General features: G+C 39.3%; 1 protein-coding gene across 1 annotated transcript; it reads right to left on the reverse strand.

Moving 5' to 3' along the window:
• Window positions 1–6,255: 6,255 nt before the first annotated feature.
• LOC119898484 lies at window positions 6,256–11,338 on the reverse strand. The gene is made up of 5 exons (XM_038712662.1): window positions 10,279–11,338; window positions 8,582–8,920; window positions 8,400–8,495; window positions 7,596–7,706; window positions 6,256–6,833 (listed from the first exon to the last, which is right to left on the reverse strand). Exons 1-5 carry the CDS (start codon window positions 10,331–10,333, stop codon window positions 6,667–6,669), a joined length of 768 nt encoding a protein of 255 aa, XP_038568590.1. The 5' UTR covers window positions 10,334–11,338; the 3' UTR covers window positions 6,256–6,666.
• Window positions 11,339–21,001: the final 9,663 nt, after the last annotated feature.

Consider the following 21,001-nt stretch of genomic DNA (forward strand, 5'->3'; position numbering starts at 1 on the left):
TTTGCACAACAGCGTGTGAAATTGATTGTCAGTGTTGCTTCCTAAGTGGACAGTTTGATTTCACAGGAGTGTGATTGACTTGGAGTTACATTGTGTTGTTTAAGTGTTCCCTTTATTTTTTGAGCAGTGTACATGTCATAGGCCTACTCATACAAGATTTTAAATCTGACATCAACCTGAAACATGCCCAAAAGAGGCATAAAGGATTATTAAAGAAGAATATTCATCAGTAAGAAGACAATAAACTTAGGTTATCAAAATACAGAGGAGCGTTAGGCCTACAAGTGTCCCTTCATTATCAAGTCAATGCAGAGTAAACGCATCTAGTTTGTGATCACACTGGCTCACCATTAATCATCTAGAGCAGAAAAAACTTCGGTCTGAGAATGAGTGTAAGACCAAACTGACTCAGCTAAGTACTCTCAGACACACACACAATACGTTCATATTTTACAAATGACACATAGCTATAAAACACTGAACCAGACAAAAACAGTGAGCTCACATTTCAAAATGCTTTCTAACTTGGTGGTTCATGCTCAATAAGCTGATAAAATACAGTGGGGAAAAGGCGACCACTCAAACACTCTACTAGGGCTAAACTACATATTAGACTGAAATAGAGAATAATATTGACCTAATAAAATAGCACAATAGAGGGTAGATCTCCAAGTGTCTGAGACTAATGCTCAGATATACGGTGTGTCTGAAAATAAAGTTATAGCCTATACATTATGCAATCTAATCAATACCATGAGCAAACACAGCAGCGCTTTTTGTGATAAAAAAATTGCACTTTTTTCAAAAAAGACAGTGATCCCAGTTCATGCTGAATGAGCTGTTCCCCTCAGTAAAACTACTACAGGGGGGAAAGTCTGTTGCACAAATGCCTGCATATTAGACTGAAACTGCATAGATAATAATATAATACTATGTAGTGCACCAAAAGTTTGAGATCATTGTTCAGATCTACAGTACAGTCACATGTTAACATATAATAACTGGACTGTCTTAGACAAACGTAAAACTTTATTTTCATTCACACAATATTTCAGAATGACTTCTTGGCAATTAAGCCAATAATAGATCTCAAACTCATACAAGATTATAAATCTGATATCAACCACAAAGTAGGCTTAAATAATATCAAATCAGTAAGGAGAGAACAAAAAACTTACCTGTGACAGTTACTGTAAACAGTAAAATCCTCAGGAGCTTCTGTATCCCTTCCATTATGAAGTTATTGCAGAGTAAATAATTGTGCACCAGCTTTCTCTGCCAAGCTACGCCGTGCTGGCCCAGAAATCTTTCATGATTTCACCTGCAGCCGCATACCCAAAGTAATTTCTGCAAGGGTGTGGTTACCCTCATGACCACACCCTTGCAAGGGACTTGTCTTGCAAGGGTGTTGTGTGGGTTTTTGTATCTTCCTCCAAATGATCCAGATAAAGTATTTTTGCTTGGAGTGATAATTTGGTTTACTGTAAGTGTTGTTTGTAAAGCAGTGCTGCCTTGAGGAAGTTGAGTGTGGCATGTTGCAAAATTTGTTAGTCTCATGCTGTTTCTCAATACCGAGTTTGCCAAGTTCGGACTTCTCTACTTTAAAGCTCGGACTTGGCAAGTTCGGCTCGGGAACGGGAGCACGCAGTCAGTCATTCAGCCAGACCCGTTACCGGGCAGAACCTCACATCTCTGAAAACGTCATAACAAATTTTTCAAATCAGCTCTGTCTGTTTAAACAGCTATATTCCCGCATAAAACCTCTTAAAACTACTATATGTGACACAAGAACAGCAGTATTATAAGTTACAGTTGTGAGTTTTCTCATCTAACATTTCCGCAAATGCATTCTGGGAAATCTGGCTATCCGAAGTCCACACAAGTCATCACCGATGCAGGCTGGGTAAAGCGGGCAGAGAGAGAACACATCCGGGTATTTGACTGGACGTTTGAATTGGAACAACAGTACTTTGGCTACTACTGATGAAGTTTCACAAGTCCACAAGAACACAAGTACAGACAAGAACGCAGATTGAGAAACAGCTTATAGCTCTCTCTCTCTCACACACACACATTAACACATGCACACTCAACTCAATTGGCATGACATTTAAGTTTGAATATGTTGCCAAACAGAAAGTGAAAATGTCACTCTCTTTCTCTCCAACTCCACTTGTGCTCTTAGCTTAATACATTTCCCTGAAGCTGCACCCTTCCACAAGTATTATTTATCAAGTCAATTGTAAAAGCAGCGTGTTGATGATCACAAATAGATGGAGGGGAGGTTAACTGGTTAACTCATTTAGTTAACCAGCCACAAATATCTGACAGTGGAAGAGTTTTAACCATCCATAACGACCTCTACCTTCTGGCACAAGCTGCCATGTTTGGAATCCCCCATTGTCACAAAAAGTGCCGTCTATTCTAGTGATTTGTTTCTGAGACAACCTGCTCTGGGTACCACAGACCTACCAAAAGAGGGAGGGAGGGCTTAATGCGAGACCTGCAGTGAATCTCTACTCTCTCTGTCATCAGACTGAGCTGAGCTGAGCATCTCTTGGTCTGTCTGTGTTTGGCTCCTTTTCAGACTGTGTCCTAACAATGTTAGTGCAACACAACTCGGAAACTGCACCTCGGAGATATACGCTCACACACCCAAGCACGACATGAAACAAAACCGCAACATTACTGGCACCAGTCCAGGCACCAGATTCCAGTCTACCGTTTACAGTGATTACCTATTTCTTAGTCAAGGTTCATGCACAACTCTGGACTAATGCCAGATGGAATTGACATTGATTGAATATTAAAATGTTTAACATTGGAGCAATATGGATGCACATTTATCAGTAAATAATAAGCATCACATATTCAGCCCAGTTGTGCTATAAATAGTATTTTATATTTGAAACTGTATTAAAGGAATCCTGGGGGAGCCAGTCTGAATGTGCCTGATGCAGCTGATAACAATTATATCTAGTAACTATTGTTATCTATAATTTAGAGGGGTTTGCTGAAGTTTGTCAGTAGATGCTGGATCGTCAGCCAGTACATGCACAGGTCATCCACATGTCTTTAGCAGGTCACACAGACCCAGGTAAAACGCAGGCAGCCTCAGCCAGTACGAGCACAGCCAGAGGTGAACAGCCAGCATCAGATCCAAGCAGCTCAGACCCTAATGGAACAGTTGCTGCTCCACCAAATGACCCAGCAGATTGGCACCCAGCCTTATCAGACTTCATGAGGACTGAGTTAGTGCGCAGAGGTCTGTTCAAACCAGCACTGAATTTTTCTGGAAGAGGTTTCTATTCAGGCTTATTGCAGAGGCAGGAGGAGGACTGTAGTGAGAGCATTGCAGTGTCAGGTGTGATTGTGCAGCAATGGCAAATTGTTTACATGGCTCACAAGTCAAGTAAAAGGGCCCCATAGCCCAACACTTTTGTTTTTGCCCCCATTCATCATGAGCTGAACTCAAAGATCTAAGACTTTCTTTATGTACTCAAAAGGCCTATTCTCTCAAATATTGTTCACAAATCTGTCAAAAACATTTTCGAGTGGCCTTTTATTGCAGCCACACTAAGCCACCTGTGCAATACCCATGCTATCTGATCAGCATCTTGACACGCCACACCTGTGAGGTGGATGGATTATCTCGGCAAAGGAGAAGTGCTCACTAACACAGACATCCACATCCAGCCAACGAGAGCAGGCAGCTACTTTTTCACCAAAACACTTTTTACTCACCTCCAGCTCTCTCTGGTGCTCAGACGATCCCTGCTACCTGCGTGTGCTGATCCATCCTTTCACACATATTCTTTGTCTTTATAATTGCTATCTTTATAAAAAACAAACAGCTGTTTCATGTGTAGGTTCGCGTCATTTCCCGTTTCACATTTCACGTGTGTTTTCTTGACAAAACGTGGTTTGGAGACCAACATCGGGTGACACGTGTAGTGTGTGACCCCCTGTCACCGATCAGTCACGTAGTGTGAATGCCACAAAGACTTCAAGACTCCCGTCACAAGACGCAAATTGTATAGTGTGAACAGCACGGCCATGAAATTCGTGTAGTCTGCACAAGACTTCAGGGAAGCTAGTAAAGGACATACGTTGCAGACTTTCAAAAAAAAACCATGGGGGATGAGGGGGCCTGTGCCCCAGCGGAGCTTTATGTGTAGCAATACCCCTGAATGTTTGTATGACCTGCCACGTCTCTATCAAGGACCGCTTAGAACCTGGACTCTTTTTAAGTGGTGCAGACTGGAACCTACAGCCTCACTGTTTGGGCCCCTGGAAGAGCTTTTAATCCATGTGGGGCTCTGCTGGACCTTCAGGATGACAGCAAACCTGGTCTCTTCTGCAGGTTTTGCTCAGCTGGAACCTTTAAACTAAAGCACATAGTGGATGCTGCAGGACCGCGACTTCACTTTCCACCTTGAAGTCGAGCCGACAAACCAGAGACATTTTGAATTCACAGATTAAAAGACTCACTGCTGACGAACTGGACCTGCTGCAGGACGGTGCCATCAGAGGCTCCTGATAATGGAGACCCTTTCCCTGAGATGGGTCTCAAAATGGGCTGAACTGGATCAACAGGACCCTTGCTGGTCTCTGATTCTGCTGCTAAAATGGACCTATATGTGTTAAACAGGGTGAACAGGCTCTGAGAGGAAAGATGCAGAAAAGTAACAACTTCTAAAGTTTGTAGTGGGACAAGATAAATGATTTGGTGAAACTCAGAGTCCAGGTGGATTTCAGATTCTTTTCCCTGATGAAAACACTGAGGAATTTATTTCACAGAGGTGTTTCTCTACATTTGTTCAGTCGTTGAGAGGGAGCTGGAAACACTTCTTCTGAGTCTAACAAAACACTGATGACTCTAAACGTTCATAAACTGCAGACAATCATCTGAAATATCAGTCACTGCCTCTTCTCTGTCACTCTCCACTGCAGAGTGTAAATTTGGAATGGATATTACTGAGAATGACATTTTATTTAAGGTGCCATTAAGATACTTGAAACAGATAAAAAGTAAATGCTTAAAGTTGAAAAAAATAAAGTACTGTGATCAGTGACCTATGACCTCAGAAAATCTAGTAGTACTTTATTTAAGCAAAAACAGCAAAATACAGTAACAGTACAGAAGTTGTTTAACTAAAGCCAGCATGCATTTTAATTCAAGTACAAGGAAGGGAATTAAGTGATACTTTCAAGTTTTCCCTGTTATAATATATATTTATTAACTTTCTTGTTTCTGCTATGCTACACTGTGGAAACAGTAAAATAAGTGATATCACAATGTAACAGTTCAATTCAAGTAGAAGGTCGACATTCAAAATCACACTGAAGTAAAGGCACAAAAAACATCATCACAAATAGCTGATAATCTTCATCAAATCAGTGCAATTCTAATATAAAAATATACATCTTCATACAGAAGTTAATCTGCAGTGACTGATTCAACATAGACATTAAAGGGACAACAACAGTGTTAGAAACGAGCAGGAGACTTCTTGGTGTTTGTTGTTTGGGTAATCAACAGAGAGATTTACAGCAGTCAGATCAGTTTCCCAGAACCAGCCTGAGATTTAAATCTTCTTAATTGTCATGAATTTAAAGTGATGGAAAGCTCTCGCTGATGTTGCTGATGTGACCAAGAGCACAACGTTATTGGCAATATTTGAACAGAAGAACAAGTTAGTAAGAGTTTCTACACTCAGTTTATTCACCCAGCTTCAACTAATGCACTCGAATACAACAGTCCTCCTTCATGAAGTTTATAATGTTTAGTTTTTGTTGACTTGACTTTATGATAATTTTGGAGGCTGCAGTTTGTTGTGCTGTTGAATCTTATAGCATTATACAAGTGTTCACTATTCAGCCTAACCTCATTGATATAAGTTGTGTCCACAGAAGTTAGCTTTAGCTAGGTGTCCCTAATAAACTGGACTGTAAGTGTTTATTAATGTATCTGTCTTAAGCTGCAGCTCCTCCTGTCCATAAATTGATGCCTGTGTACAAACAGATAATCTGTCACAATCTGGTGAAACACAGTTGTGATAATATAAAATACGTCTTCATGGGAGAAGTTATAGTTATTGGCGAATACAGCACCTTAATAAACATTTAAAAACATTTTTATAACTGTAAACACTTATGTGTTATAAGCCATGAATTAAGTGTGCATGTGCTGCTTATAAATGTTAAATATTGGAACTTAAAGTTTTACCAACATGTTTGAAAAAATCCTCATAATAAAGAAGGAAATGCATTTTATTATTTTCTTTCAGTATCAGTCTAAAGCCACGCAGCTGTTTTAAGGCTCAGTGGTGCTTTGAGCTAAACGCTCAAGTCAGCATGGTGTTTCATGGAAATCCATCCAATAGCTGTTGAGGTATTTTACTTGAAACCTCAAAGTCAACCTGATGGTGGCGCCAGAGGAAAAGTAGGAGGATCATGAAAACAGATCATCCTCTGGGCACTTTCACATTTTGAACAGTCTGACTTCACTAACAATTTTTAGGCATGTGTGAAATATTCCTGCATATTTGGGCCCAGGAGTCTGGACTTTTCATTTTATCAATGCATAGAAACTGACTGATGTTCTCCTGTATAAATATTTGACAGGATTTTGTTGTGGTCTAATTGTTGACTGGCTCAGAAGATCTATGGAAAGTTCCTTTTCCAGTAGTGAGTATCTGGACCAGATGGAGTCATTATTGCTGCCTGAGATGTGTAGAACGCTGCTTGAGTGTTCAGCTTTTTCCCTTCAGATCCGTTTGACGCCGTCTCTGGTTTTTGCTCCTTCCTTACTCCGATCCTCTTCACACACTCTGAGAGAAACACAAAGCAGTTTGTGACACTTGTTAAGGGAATATTGTGTTAACTGCAGAGAAAATAGGTAAACAACAAATACACCTCTCACATCTCAGCAGGACTAAACCTGGTTTTAAACTGCATTTGTTTGGATCTGCTCTGGTTTTCTTAAAAGCAAAAAGCCAATGAAACCATGCACGGTGAGGCTTGGTGGTGTTTCATTTACACTGAATTCAGCTTCACCAGGATCAGTCTGTTTCATAAAGCTGGTTTGGCGCTAATGTGAGCAGTGACTTTGAAATAGGTATGTCCAGATAAATTCATTATTGCTGTTGTCCGATCAAGACATTTGTAACTGATCGGTATCGGCCATATTGAGCCCAATCTAATCCATCAACATCATCATCACTTTAAAATGATGTTTCAGTCTGGTGCTTTTTAATTAGAGCGATTTAGTGGCTGTTTCCAGTTAAACAAAAAGGTATTTCCACCATATTCTCAGACACTTTTAATAACAATCTAAACTTGTCAGCGGCAAAAACAAGCACTCTAGTGGACGTACTGTGACGGGGCCTATTGCCTGCAAGGATTACGTTGCAGCCCTGTTTCACTGATGCTGACTGCAGCGCGCTCACTAAATACCGGACCAGTTTTAAAAATGTTGTACCAATTAGTCACTAGACACAAAAACATGGAAAAATGAGGCCCTGGTTGAAAAAAAAAAACTGAAGTTACCCTTTAAAGGCGCCTTAGATGTTAAATGTTGTTTAGTAACTTACGCATTGTTATTTTCTTCCTCAGAAGCAGAACACCAAAAACGACGAGGCAGAGAATGAATAAGACAACGCTGGAAATGATCCCAGCACGGCCACGGTTCCTGTTTCCACCACCTGAAAAGATTTCAGAGAAGATGCTTTAGATGTTTAGAGGAAGGACAGTTTCAATGTCCTGCTCTGCTCTAACACTGATGCATCAGAACTAACAAAATAATCGGTCACAGGGGACATTTGAGCCCATTCTCATGTCAGGGTGTCAGATACTGATGCTTTCAGAAAGGCTGACAAAGCGTAGTTATTTGACGCAAAAGGTACCTTTGAGCGTCAGGATGAGACACAGAAGACACGGAAGCGCTAGGCCGATGTGCTAGCAGGTGGAGTTAACTTCCTTTGTGTTGCTTCGCACTAGCAGACTGTTGTTGTTGTTTCACATGGACACTTTTTGCATCAAATACTTCGCTTCACTTTTTCACGCTTTCTGAAAGCGTCGGTAATTGATGCACTGAGATGAGAATGTGTTGGACATTTTACTGCACAAGCAGTAGCCTCCCTTTGAGAAGTATACTTAAAGATACTTTTGTACCTTTACTTAAATGCAGGACTTTTACTTGTAACAGAGTCACTTTCATTGTCTTACATTTGCACTTTTACTTAAGTAAAGGCTCTGAGCACTTCTTCTACCACTGTGAGTGCATGCAAAAATGCTCACATTAAATGTTCAGACCTGCTGCACATTTCCACACAGCAGATCATCTTGCACTCAGAGGATAAAGTTGAACAAAGGAAGAAATATTCAAAGACATTTACCACGACCGTCTGGCTCGGTCTCTTCTTCCTCTGGAGGTCCAGTTGTGCTGGAATCATCTCTCTTTGTCTCGTTCTGCTGGTCTTTTCCCACCGTTTCTAATGAGAGAGGTCTAATTTAGGAACAACGTTATATACACTTTGAATTAAATGAACCTGAACAGTATTAAACTCAGCATGCTCACCAACAATGAGGTCAACAACACAGCTGGTCTTCAGCTTTGGGACAAAGCCTTTGTAAAGTCCTCTGTCAGACAGCTTCACTGAGGAGATGTGCAGAGTCAGGACTCCTCTGATCAGGTCTTCATGGAGGAGAGTCGTCCTGCCTCTGTATTGATCCGTCTGTGGATCAGGATCGTCCTGTTGATGACGATAGACGTGGACGATATCCTTGTTCTCAAGTCTCGTCCAGTCCACGGTGAAAGCAGACAGGTTGACGGGAGGATCCAGACGACACTGAAGAGTCACATTATCACCTTCTGCTGCCTTTATCAGCTGAGCCTGGTACATGGCAGGAGGCTCTCCTGAGGAAACAAACATTATATTTAGACAGTTTGAAAGCCTCTGAAGAACAGCCATCTTTGCAGCATTTAAAATGTTCTGCGTTGCAGAGTCCAGGTGTTTAAATTGAGTGATATCATCTCAGACAACTCAGTTTGAGTTTGTATGTTCTGTAATGTAAAAATAATACATAATAAAAATAAATAAAAACATTAAAGTAATGTTTCGAGCCACGAGTGTCAACCATGTGGACTTGATTTGACTCGCTTGAATTTCAGACACCTCCTGTCCCTCAGCTGTGGTCTTTTCTTCATCATTAGTGTCTTATTGTCTTATAATATATATTTGCCTGTTCTGTTCATCATAAACAATATAAGTGATAAATTGCTGGATTTGACACTAAAAATGAGCTGTACATTTCAAGTTAAATGTGGTCTAAGGTACATACAATATAAAAGTATATGTACATGATATATTATGGATGGAAACTCAGTGTCAGATTGAGAAGAGAGTCAAGACGAATACACTTTTTAATCCCCAAAAGTGTTTGTTGGTGTCCATAAGTTTTGCATTACCAACAACTGCTTCACACCAAACTTAGGTTGCAACCAAAGTGATATTTTAATTGTCATAACGCCACCTACTGGCAACTGGAAGTAACATGTTTTACACCTTGCCTTTAACTTTTTAACTTCAGAACTGTCTTAGAACAGACTTCATCCTCCCATCACTAGTTTTCACACATGCAAACATTAAATGGTCAATTTGTCTCCCCTCAGCAGAAACAAAATAAAGTAGGCTAATATACAGTATTTCAATCTAATCAACATAACATGTGCAAATAAAGCAGCACATGCTGTACAGGCTACCACATACTTCAATAAAATCTATGTGGAGCTTGTAGGTTTGGTTGTTTTACCACTGACTCCCTGTCATATGTTGATTCAACTTTTATTTTTTGGAATAGAACACCACATTTAAGTAAAACAGACAGTTGATGCTGAATGAGCTGTTCCTGTCAGTAAAACTACTACAGGGGGATAAGTACCACTCAAAAGCACTGCTAGACCTCCATGTTATACTGAAGCTGCACCGAGAATAATATCATTTATTAACACTATACTACATACAATATAGTGTGTCAAATGTTTGATCCAGAGAAAATAAGAGTCAAAGTAGTTAATTGTCTTGGACAAACTCATAAGACTGAAACTGTACAAAACTTTCTCAGGTTTAACGTTTCACACTGTTTCATCCATGCAATATTTCACAAAGGCCCCAAAATATCTCATACTCTATTACAAGATTAGAAATCTGACATCAGCCCAAAACATGGGGCCTATAGGAGGCATAAATAATATTAAATTATCAATAAACTGACCTCTGACAATTACCGCAAACAGTAAAACACTCAGGAGATTTAGTGTCCCTTCCATAATCAAGTCAATCCAGAGTGAAATGTGATGCGATTTCACCGATGAGCGTCCAGAGTCCTCAGCAGAAAAACGTGTCCGTCCAGCTATTCAGTGCTGACAGCAGGTAGCAGGAAAGGTTTTGGTTTAGCTGGAGACCTGTCTCGCTTTTATATGATTTGGCTCCACCCATAGCCCACCCATCTGCGGTTATTTCTCTCTGGAAGGTGGGATCTGTCATATGAAACCGTTTTGCTACGTTTTGTCTACACTGAACACTCTGATCCCCCCATCTGCGCGTATTTCTCCGCCAGGATAAAACCGAGACCGACGCCCTTTTCTCCGGGCTGGTTGGCCCTTCCTCTGGAGGGGGGGATCTGCGCATATTTCTCCGAGACAGGATAAAACTGAGACCGACGCCATTTTCTCCGGGCTGGTTGGCCCTTCCTCTGGAGGGGGGGATCTGCGCATATTTCTCCGAGACAGGATAAAACTGAGACCGACGCCCTTTTCTCCGGGCTGGTTGGCCCTACCTCTGGAGGGGGGGATCTGCGCATATTTCTCCGAGACAGGATAAAACTGAGACCGACGCCATTTTCTCCGGGCTGGTTGGCCCTTCCTCTGGAGGGGGGGATCTGCGCATATTTCTCCGAGACAGGATAAAACTGAGACCGACGCCATTTTCTCCGGGCTGGTTGGCCCTTCCTCTGGAGGGGGGGATCTGCGCATATTTCTCCGAGACAGGATAAAACTGAGACCGACGCCCTTTTCTCCGGGCTGGTTGGCCCTACCTCTGGAGGGGGGGATCTGCGCATATTTCTCCGAGACAGGATAAAACTGAGACCGACGCCATTTTCTCCGGGCTGGTTGGCCCTTCCTCTGGAGGGGGGGATCTGCGCATATTTCTCCGAGACAGGATAAAACCGAGACCGACGCCCTTTTCTCCGTGCTATCTGGCCATGCCTCCTAGGCTTGTGAGTTTGACGCTATATTCTCCGTGCTGGTTTCATATGACAGATCCCACCTTCCAGAGAGAAATAACCGCAGATGGGTGGGCGATGGGTGGAGCCAAATCATATAAAAGCGAGACAGGTCTCCAGCTAAACCAAAACCTTTCTCGCTACCTGCTGTCAGCACTGAATAGCTGGACGGACACGTTTTTCTGCTGAGGACTCTGGACGCTCATCGGTGAAATCGCATCACATTTCACTCTGGATTGACTTGATTATGGAAGGGACACTAAATCTCCTGAGTGTTTTACTGTTTGCGGTAATTGTCAGAGGTCAGTTTATTGATAATTTAATATTATTTATGCCTCCTATAGGCCCCATGTTTTGGGCTGATGTCAGATTTCCCCACTGAGCAAGCGACGTCTGTGGACATACAAAACAGGTTGATATCACGTCCGTCCGTCCAGGCCATAATCTGAACGTCCATTGACAGCCAGAATTAGTCGATTAATGACAATGAGAAATGATGTCCAATCTGGCCAAAATCTAAACGTCCACTGACAGCCAGAACTAGTTGAGAAAAGACGTTCATACTGGCTATAATCTGGACGTCCGGTGACATCCAGAGACAGTCCATAAATGACAGAAAATATGTTTAGGCCACAAAAATGTCAACAAATCAAAAAAAGATGTTCCCAATGCGGCTATAGCCAGAAATGACAGAAAAAAAAAGAAAAAGACAAAAGAGACAGCATGGCTAAAATCAATTTTTCATTTAAATGATTGTAAGAAAACTACAACAAAACACAAAAACATTAAAAACCATCATCACAACATTACCACATTAGAGTCCCTCAGTCCAGACTAATTTAAGTCTTTCAATCCAGATTAAGTGCAAGTCTTACACAGCCACTGTTCTTATAGCTTTTCAGTTTTTAGATAACTCAATAGACTCATTTTCATTTAATGTTTAAATCTTATTGCATTTAAAAAATTTACATTTGTGAATGTGAAATTTAAATAACAGAAAAAGCAAGGTTTATAAAATAAATATCACTTATTCACATGAAAACTAAAATTATTTTTATATGTAAAACCAAAGTTAGGATTCACATAACATTTGATAAAATCACAAATGTCACACCAAAATGTCACTGTGAAAGAGCAGTTCCAAAATAAGTCTCATGTTTTTCTGAACAGAAAGAGTATGTCATTCTTAAGTCTTTTGAGAGAGCACTTAGTAAAACCTATGAATTAACTTAAATTCTCTAATTTTGTTGGTAGTCCAAGCTTTTTTTCCACAGAATGATCAGTTCAGACTCAATTAAACGGAACAATTGACAGACTCCTCCCAAAACAAGACTATAAATTTCTTATTGTTTTTTAATTTAGATGAAGAACGCCACTGAGCAACAAAGAGATGAAAAAGGTTGCTATATGGCTATTGAGGACAAAGTCAGACGGTGACACTTCTTCCAGTCCATATGGAATATCGAAAGTTTTATATAAAATTATATTTATTCTAGAAAAATTTATTGTCTTTTTTTTCTGTCTGTTTGAGGGTGATGGGTAGGCTATTTCATAAATGGGCCTTTGAAGGCCATGGTTCCAAAATATCATGTTCCAAGCTGACCAACTTGACCTCAGCAAATGTGTAAATAAAATCTATTTCACCCATATACTCTATTTGTCCAATTTTTATAGCCTACATTTTGTTGTTATTTGTTATTTATTTATTTATTTATTATGTGTATGCTGTTTAGTAAAATTATATTAAAAAGTAATATATGCATATTTTTCGGATAATAGTGTTTTTTTTTCTCTCGTTTTTTTTTTCTGGTGAAAAAGGCGGTTATTGGGTACTCTTTCCGGATTCAAGTAGATTGTGATATACCTCCCCTGTAGAAACACAGTTCTACCTTAGTGTTAATAAATAACAGGGACGGTAAACTTTTTTTTAACTTTTATAACATGATACTGAGATTTTTTATATTGATCAAACATGCTCGGAATACAGAGTTTCCAGTTCTGTGGCGGACGGATATGTGACTGCAGTCCGGTCCGCGCAGCAGTCTCTGGCTCTCCGCAGTCCGCACCTTAACTGTCTGAAGGCTGTCTTCGTCTCGTGTCGCTGTCTCGCACTTGACTATCAAGGACTTGTAAGTATGTTGTAATGTTGGTAATAATAAAGTGAGTGATTCCCGAAATGTTATCATAAAATTTTTTTCGATAGTCGCAGTTGCTCCAGTCAAGTCATCAATCATCAATCATCAATTTCTATGGCAAGCCGTTTTAACATTTACTAATTTAAACCGACTAAGTTAGTATTTTAATACTAACGTTACTTATTTTTTAGATACTATTCCATTAATTACTAGTACTTATTCATTAGCAACTATATGCTTATTCTTTAGCTGACTTACTAGCTTGTTATTTGTCTTAATAGTACAACAGTAAAACATAAATGTCATATTTACCTGTGCCCCTACTGTCTTAAGGCTGGACAGATACCGAAACTGAATTCAGTTATCAAACAGTCTGCACTGCATAAATTATAAATGAAATATAGACTAATCCTTATTAAAGCTACAAAAGTTTTTTAGTCAAGAGCAGTGAGTAATTTTCTGTTTTCTTTGTACTTTGTTTCATAGTCTTTCTTGACATCGCGATTGTGATCATTCATCATTCATTTATTTATTATATTATTTTTTGTTGCAGGTTATCAGAGTCGTCAGAGCTGTGTGGAATGAAAATGGGAAGGAGATGGAGGGGACCATCCCTGATGCCTGGGTGAACGTTGCTGAAAAAACCCTTCAATGGCCAAAGACGAGGGCAAAATATTGTTTCGACAACCATGTGGCTCCGAAGGAGGATTGGGAAACTTTCCCATTGGTGAAAGTGAAATTTACCTCAGGTAACCTCTTATATTTTGATGCAATTCTGAGAAGTTATGTGATTATATAAGCTTTGATGACATGCATGCTGTCTTTGTAGAAAGTCTCCGTGAGCGTGAAGAACATGATCACACCAGCCATGCTTAACAATTAGAAGATGAAGATGAAGACGGAGAGGTTGTAGTGCAAAAGAGAAAGAAAAAAACTAAAACCTTTGAAGATTTTGTTGAAGGTATGTCCCCATCATTGGTTGAATAGTGAAAACATGCAAACTCATGTTACAATTGACCCTTCGCAGGGAGCTTGATTGACAGGTGATCTGACCAATCATACTTCGCCATCTGCCTTTTTCTCCGACAAAGCAGTCAGGAGAGATAGTAGATTAACATGGGATGATTTGAACTTGAGAAACGGAGTGTACTGACGCCTTTCCGCGGTTAAAACAATTCATGTTTATGCTAGAATGGAGAGATGATCGGTTCACGAGCAGCTTTAATGATGCTCTACAGCAGGGGTGTCAAACTCAGTTCCTGGAGGGCCACAGCCCGGCAGAGTTTAGCTTCAACCCTAATTAAACACACCTGATCAGCTAATCAAGTCCTTCAGGCTTATTTGAAAACTGACTGTGTTTGTGTGTTGAAGCAGTGTTGGAACTAAACTCTGTAGGGCTATGGCCCTCAAGGAACCGAGTTTGACACCCCTGCTCTACAGCGATCTGTCACGACACATTAAAGAGCCACAAAACGATAATTATTGTTTACATTTATTTAAAAAATGAAGACATTTGTAAAGTGAGACTTTGTTTAATATGTTTAATATCAAAAGTAACCTGGTCTGTCCTGTCTGTCAGCGTGTTGTCAGTCTCCTCTCTGCTCTGCGATGTGTTTTTAACTGTGTGAGAACATGAGAGCGGCATAGCTTGTTGGTACATGGCAACAGTAACTAAGGGGGCGGGTCTTTTGGAACAGTCAACTGTAACGTGTTTTAATATTCAAAGGATCAGACCTGTCTGAGGCGTCTGCTGAGGGGGAGGATAAAGAGGAGTGGAAAGGAGGTACAGAAATGTTGTGGCATTAATTTAATGTGCATTGAAAGGTTGCCTGTGCTTAATAACAAAATTAAGTTTTATACCCCTTATTTACTGATAAGATGCCAGTCCTATAATTCCAGTCTTTCCCACCCCACCAATCAAAATTCCAAAAAATGGTGAGTTGTTGCTTAGATGACCATGCACATTTTAACCAGATTAAAATTTTAAGTTATTTGTGATTGTATTAAACTATGTCTGTCTTTGTTGTCAGTGGGCCATGACAGATCAAATAGTGGTGAGTAGAGCTGTCAATCTTCCAATTTAATACCGTTCAAATTTCATTTTTCTTTTAATATTCAAATATTTATTGCTCAAATGCAGCCTGTATTTCACTATTATGCATTGTTAACGCAGTAATGATACAATATCTAACAAGTGTATTGAAGCGGCTCTCTTGCAAAGGCTGGTGCTCAGTTAGCACAATTTAAGCATGTTCGAAAGCACAGCAGAAAAGATTTGTCATAAACTAACAATAGCGTTAAAAACTAGCAATAGTTGTTATCAAATAGTAACAAAAGAGCAGGAGAGAGTTCGGCAAACAAATGTTCAAAGATTTAATATTTTACAGAATAATTTACATAACCGAAATACAACCATTTATAAGTCATACCATTTAAGTGAGTTAACACCTTGTGTTTCTTGCTGATTGTGATGTTCCTGAGAATACAACTATTAGGTAATATATGAAGTCGAAGCTCACTGACAGCTGTAGGGCAGCTAACATTAACTTTAGCTGTCTCCATGAAGCTCCCAGCTAAGCTTCTTTAACTTGCAATGTAGTGAGGAAAAAATAATTAGCTGACTAATGATAACAAGCATTTTGGCTCGGTGAATGACAATTTTAAAGTTAATGTTAAAGCTATTTCCCATCCTTACGAATCCCGCAGCCTGTCACTCCTCCTGTACTAACGTTACTCGGTACATCTAAAGACCTCACATTGCCTTGTGTTTCTCACTCTCGCTAACTTGAATTGTTCATCAAACGTGACATGAGAAAAGCATTTTGTAATTTTAGGATTTAAATACTACTGTTTTTTTTACTATTCAAATTATATTTGACTTTAAGAATTTGTTCCAACTGCCCTGCTGATGAGTTTACTTTTTATTGTTACAATACCAAATCAGCATGCAGGTAATCACTACTGTGATCACAAGATGTAAGAAAAAAATATCTAGTTGCAATTTTTTTGACTGATATTGCAATTGTGATATTGGAGGGAATGATAATTTTTGTATCATTACTCTCATTGTAAAATATTTAAAAGATTTTAAGGAGGAGGAGGATCTGTACCAAACAAAGATTTTCCCTTTACACTGTAGGATACGATTTGTAGGCCAGGATGTCTCTGCAGCATCACAATACTTTATTTTAGAATGGTATAACACATATTTTGTCTTTAACAAATATTGCGCCCACTGCCCTGTGATTTGGATATTGCACTCGTTCATATTGCCATTTTGATAAAAATGCGATTAATTGTGCAGCCCTACTACTGATCATGACTGACTGACATTTTTGCTCAGGTTCACCCAGGTCTGCGGGCTGCAAAAGGTCAACCAGTGGTGAGTTTATACATTTCATTGCTAAATATTGCAGGCAAGTCACTAGGACTATTGATCATGACTGACTGAAGTTTCTGCTCTGCGCTGTTTAGGTTCACCCAGGTCTGCGGGCCGCGACAGGTCAACCAGTGGTGAGTTTAACATTTCATTGTTAGATTATCAATCAGGATGCAGGCAACTAACACTATTGACTATTGGTTTGGGTTGCACAGGTTCGTCCAGGTCCAGGTCTAGGTGCGTGGGCCGGGACAGTTCAAGTGGTCGTGAGTATTGCCAGTTACATTTGGCTTGTCTTATTGAATATCAGATTAGCATGAGGAATACTATTGCTACTGGACTGACTAATGTTGGTGGTTTGGGTTTCTCAGGTGTACCCAGGTCCCAAGCCGTGGAGAGCAGGTCCTTAGATGGTGAATGTCATTGGTTGTATCACTCAATGAGGCAGATTGCACATATGTTCTAAACATAATGATTGCTTCACACACTTTTTTCTTTCCTGCTTAGGTCTTTCGCATGCAAGGCCCATTTACAATAGGGCTGTGCCAACCACATTCCCCCTGTCAGAAGTGAGTAAGTACAAAAATATTTTCATGTGAAACCCAGACTTATATGTATTATAACATTGCATTCTCTTTGTAACTGTTTGGTAAATCAGACTTCAGGTTTTCATCTTGTTGCTTTGCCATTTATGACATTTGGTCTAGAACCATCTCTTAATAAAATTGTTCTTTAATAAAACTGATCTGTCACATACAGGGTTAAGGTTTCCCTGTTGAATAAAGTATTAAAGGTGGGGTAGGTAGAAATTTTCTAAAAATACTTTTTCCCAAATTTGTTTAAACTGTCTATATTTACCAATACATAATTAAAATGTAAGTACTCTGAAAAAAGAAAAAAAAGGAATACAAATCGAGTGTCTGTAGTCCTCTCAGTGCTGCAATAAACACAGCTCATTATTTCATTCACCCCCTCCCGTCTGGGATCCTAACAAAGCCACGCCCTCAAAACATATGAACGCGCGCTGCCGACCGCGCTCAGCTAGAGGACGCGTTTACCAGCGCCGCGGAGAGGAGCAGTGCATGACATCATGTCAGAATCACATGTAATTAAATGCCTAACTTTATCATTATTAATATAAACAACTAACATGGCTGGTAGTACTCACTATCAAGCTAGCATATCGATACTGGTAATGGTGAAGTTTAAAATATATTGAGTTTGATTCGGTAACGAGCTAGTAACATAAAAGCTAAAAAAAGGTTGCATTGATACACGTTTTCACGTTACCATCAGTTACACTGTGATGAAGGTGAATTTCATTTAAGATTCATAACATATATGGTGTTTTACATGTAAAAGCTTCCACGAAAGCAATGTCTGTTGGCGTCACCCTGGTTGTCAGTTGTCGCCACGGCTGGAAAGCCCCGCCGATATTGACTCTCGTCTGACTTCTTGCTTTATCCAAAGACTTTTGGGTCATAGCCTTTTCAAATACTGTTTTCCTTTTTTGCCCGGAATTTTGACTGCTCTTGCTCTGCCATAATTGTGATTCTTCCAATCTTCAGTGCCTCTTCCAATCCTTGAGCAAACGTGTGCGGGCATGTGGGCAGCTCTTACGCAGCAGTCCTGGTAGCCGTGGTAGCGAGGCAGAGTAACAGCCGCTGAGCCTATCACTTCTTTCATCCCGGTTGGAAATAATGAGCTGTGTTTATTACAGCACTGAGAGGACTACAGACACTCGATTTGTATACTTTCTTTTTCAGAGTACTTACATTTTAAGTATGTATTGGTATATATAGACAGTTTAAACAAATTTGGGAAAAAGTTTTATAGAAAATTTCTACCTACCCCACCTTTAAGTAACTAATTGAATAGTCATTCAATAGTCATTTTTCTGGGATTGCTAGAGAGCACTCTTTTACTGAAAGGCTGAAATGCATTGCTGTTACCAGAGAACCATGATTATTTAAGTGAGTAATCATTTTTTCTTAATTTCTCATTATTGCCAGAATCCCAGAAAATAGTGGTAACAAAGCTGGTGACTCACTGATGAGGTCAAAAAACTCCAGAGGACCTTACCTAACTCTGGAATTGATATAAGCAAGATCAACACCTTGGAAGAGTTCGAGAGGGAGGAGGCTTCTCTTCTGGAGAAAAACAAATTTGAAACCTTGGTAAAATATTTTTCAACCTCTTCCAATAGGGGGTTTATGCGGTGCGCTAAGCGTTCTAACCGACAAACAGGTCTAATCATTTCCGCTTTTCACTTCAGTACACATCTGCAGCGTAGGTGATCTCTTAGGTAACTTAAGTTTAGTTTATTATAATACAATTTTTATTTCTGATCAAACTTTAGTGTACTTCTTTTAATTTAAATGTTGGAATGTTAATATATCAGAAATGGCAACATCCCAACAGGAGTTTTTGTTGTGTGCCAAGCTGCGAGTCAGTCAGGGTGATTCGGGTCCGAAAGATTAGGCGTGTTAATTGCGTTATAAGGAGACACACCACTGACTGCAGTCAGAAGATATATGAAACACAGTAATACAGATCATATTGATACATTTCAATATCGTTCTAGCAAATTCTATCTGAATTTTGTATTTTACCTGCTGATACAATGTGTACAAAGTATGTGATATTAGAGTTAAACAAATCATTCAATTATCTCAAGACTAGACATATAATTTTCAAAATTGACAGTTTTTCAAGGCAGCAAACAATTGGACCACACTGGTTGAACTTTTTTCTCTATCCGTACAATGTTCTCAATTTTTTACCCTTGATATATTTGCAGGTTTGTCAGCTGGCAAGAGTCGGGGGGAAAGATGTAAAGGACTGCACGCACAAAGTGATGGACAGGTATTTATTTACACATTAACTTAACAGACACAGGTCTTTAGACATCTGACCAGAACAGTTTTTCATGTTAGTTCAGCTCTGCTTTGGTTTTCTTGTGTCCCCATTTTTTTTTTTCATTTGGTGCTTGATTTAGGGGTTTGGTTTAGTTGATGTTTTAAGTAAGGAGCAGGACTGTGCACTTGGGCACAGTGAACGCACAGTAAGGCTGACGATGGTTAATTTATGCAGCCCTTTGTCCATCTCAGCCAATGCCAATGCTCTATCAAAATCGCTGTTTGTTTTTTTGTCATTTATTTTGAATTCCTGCCGAAAAAACGCAGCCTGCGGTCACCATGCTGTGTGTGTGTGTGTGTGTGTGTGTGTGTGTGTGTGTGTGTGTGTGTGTAAGTAATAATTGCATATTAATTTTGTCTTGTATTGGATTTAGGCTCTTCACCAATCAGCTTATGATCTTTTTTAATATGAAGGGGAAGGGCAAAAAGGATAAAATTGGAATTGAAGACAAGAAATTGTTTTCAGCAATAAAAGGTAAGCTTCATATTATGGCAATTTTAAAAAAAAGTGTGTATAATATGTATGTGTGTGTGTGGAATGTTGAATATCAGGCTTGATGTAACTTGACTTGATTTAATAACTATTTCATTTAATCAAGTACTCAAATTTTCATCTATGTATACTATGTATCTGTGCTGCAAGCTAGACCACAACAGTGGCGTTTGTTATTTATTTTTCATGTGCATGTTTTTGCTTTGATTTTAGCTGCTGTCATGAAATGGGACCCAGCTGCTACAGAGGCCCAAATAAAGTCTGCTGCAGCCGATCATTTGAAACATGCTCCCGGGAGAGTCGGGGGTGGTGGCTACAAATAAATATATTGTGGACCTAATAGCAGCCACATTTTGTTAATTCTTTACTGTTTTAACAACATTTTATAGTACTTTTATTTATAACTTTACTGTTCTGGCAGTAATACAGTTTTATTGTGTTAATTTATACTTTACTGTTCTGGTTTTAAGTTTGGGTAAAATTAGTAATAAAAATATATTTTGAGATTTAAATCATTGATTTCTTCGAGTGATCAGTTTGGTTTACAGGAAAATACTAGGCAGTTTATTAAAATTATATTGATAAGATAAAAAAATGCAAGACTAGTATATACACTAGTTATTCAATTGAATATTCAATATTATCAATATTCTTTAAAATCTAATTTAGATCTGTGTCTGCAGTTTCATGACACGACAACCATTAAGTAACTGGGTTTTTCTCAGAACTAACTCTGCCACTATTTTTAAAGTTGGATCCTACCAAATATTCACAGATGGGATTTTCA

The sequence above is a fragment of the Micropterus salmoides genome, unplaced genomic scaffold, assembly GCF_014851395.1.
Source record: "Micropterus salmoides isolate LMB-PRFRI ecotype aquatic unplaced genomic scaffold, ASM1485139v1 Ms_hic_scaffold_1, whole genome shotgun sequence".
In the NCBI taxonomy this organism is placed as follows: Eukaryota; Metazoa; Chordata; class Actinopteri; order Centrarchiformes; family Centrarchidae; genus Micropterus; species Micropterus salmoides.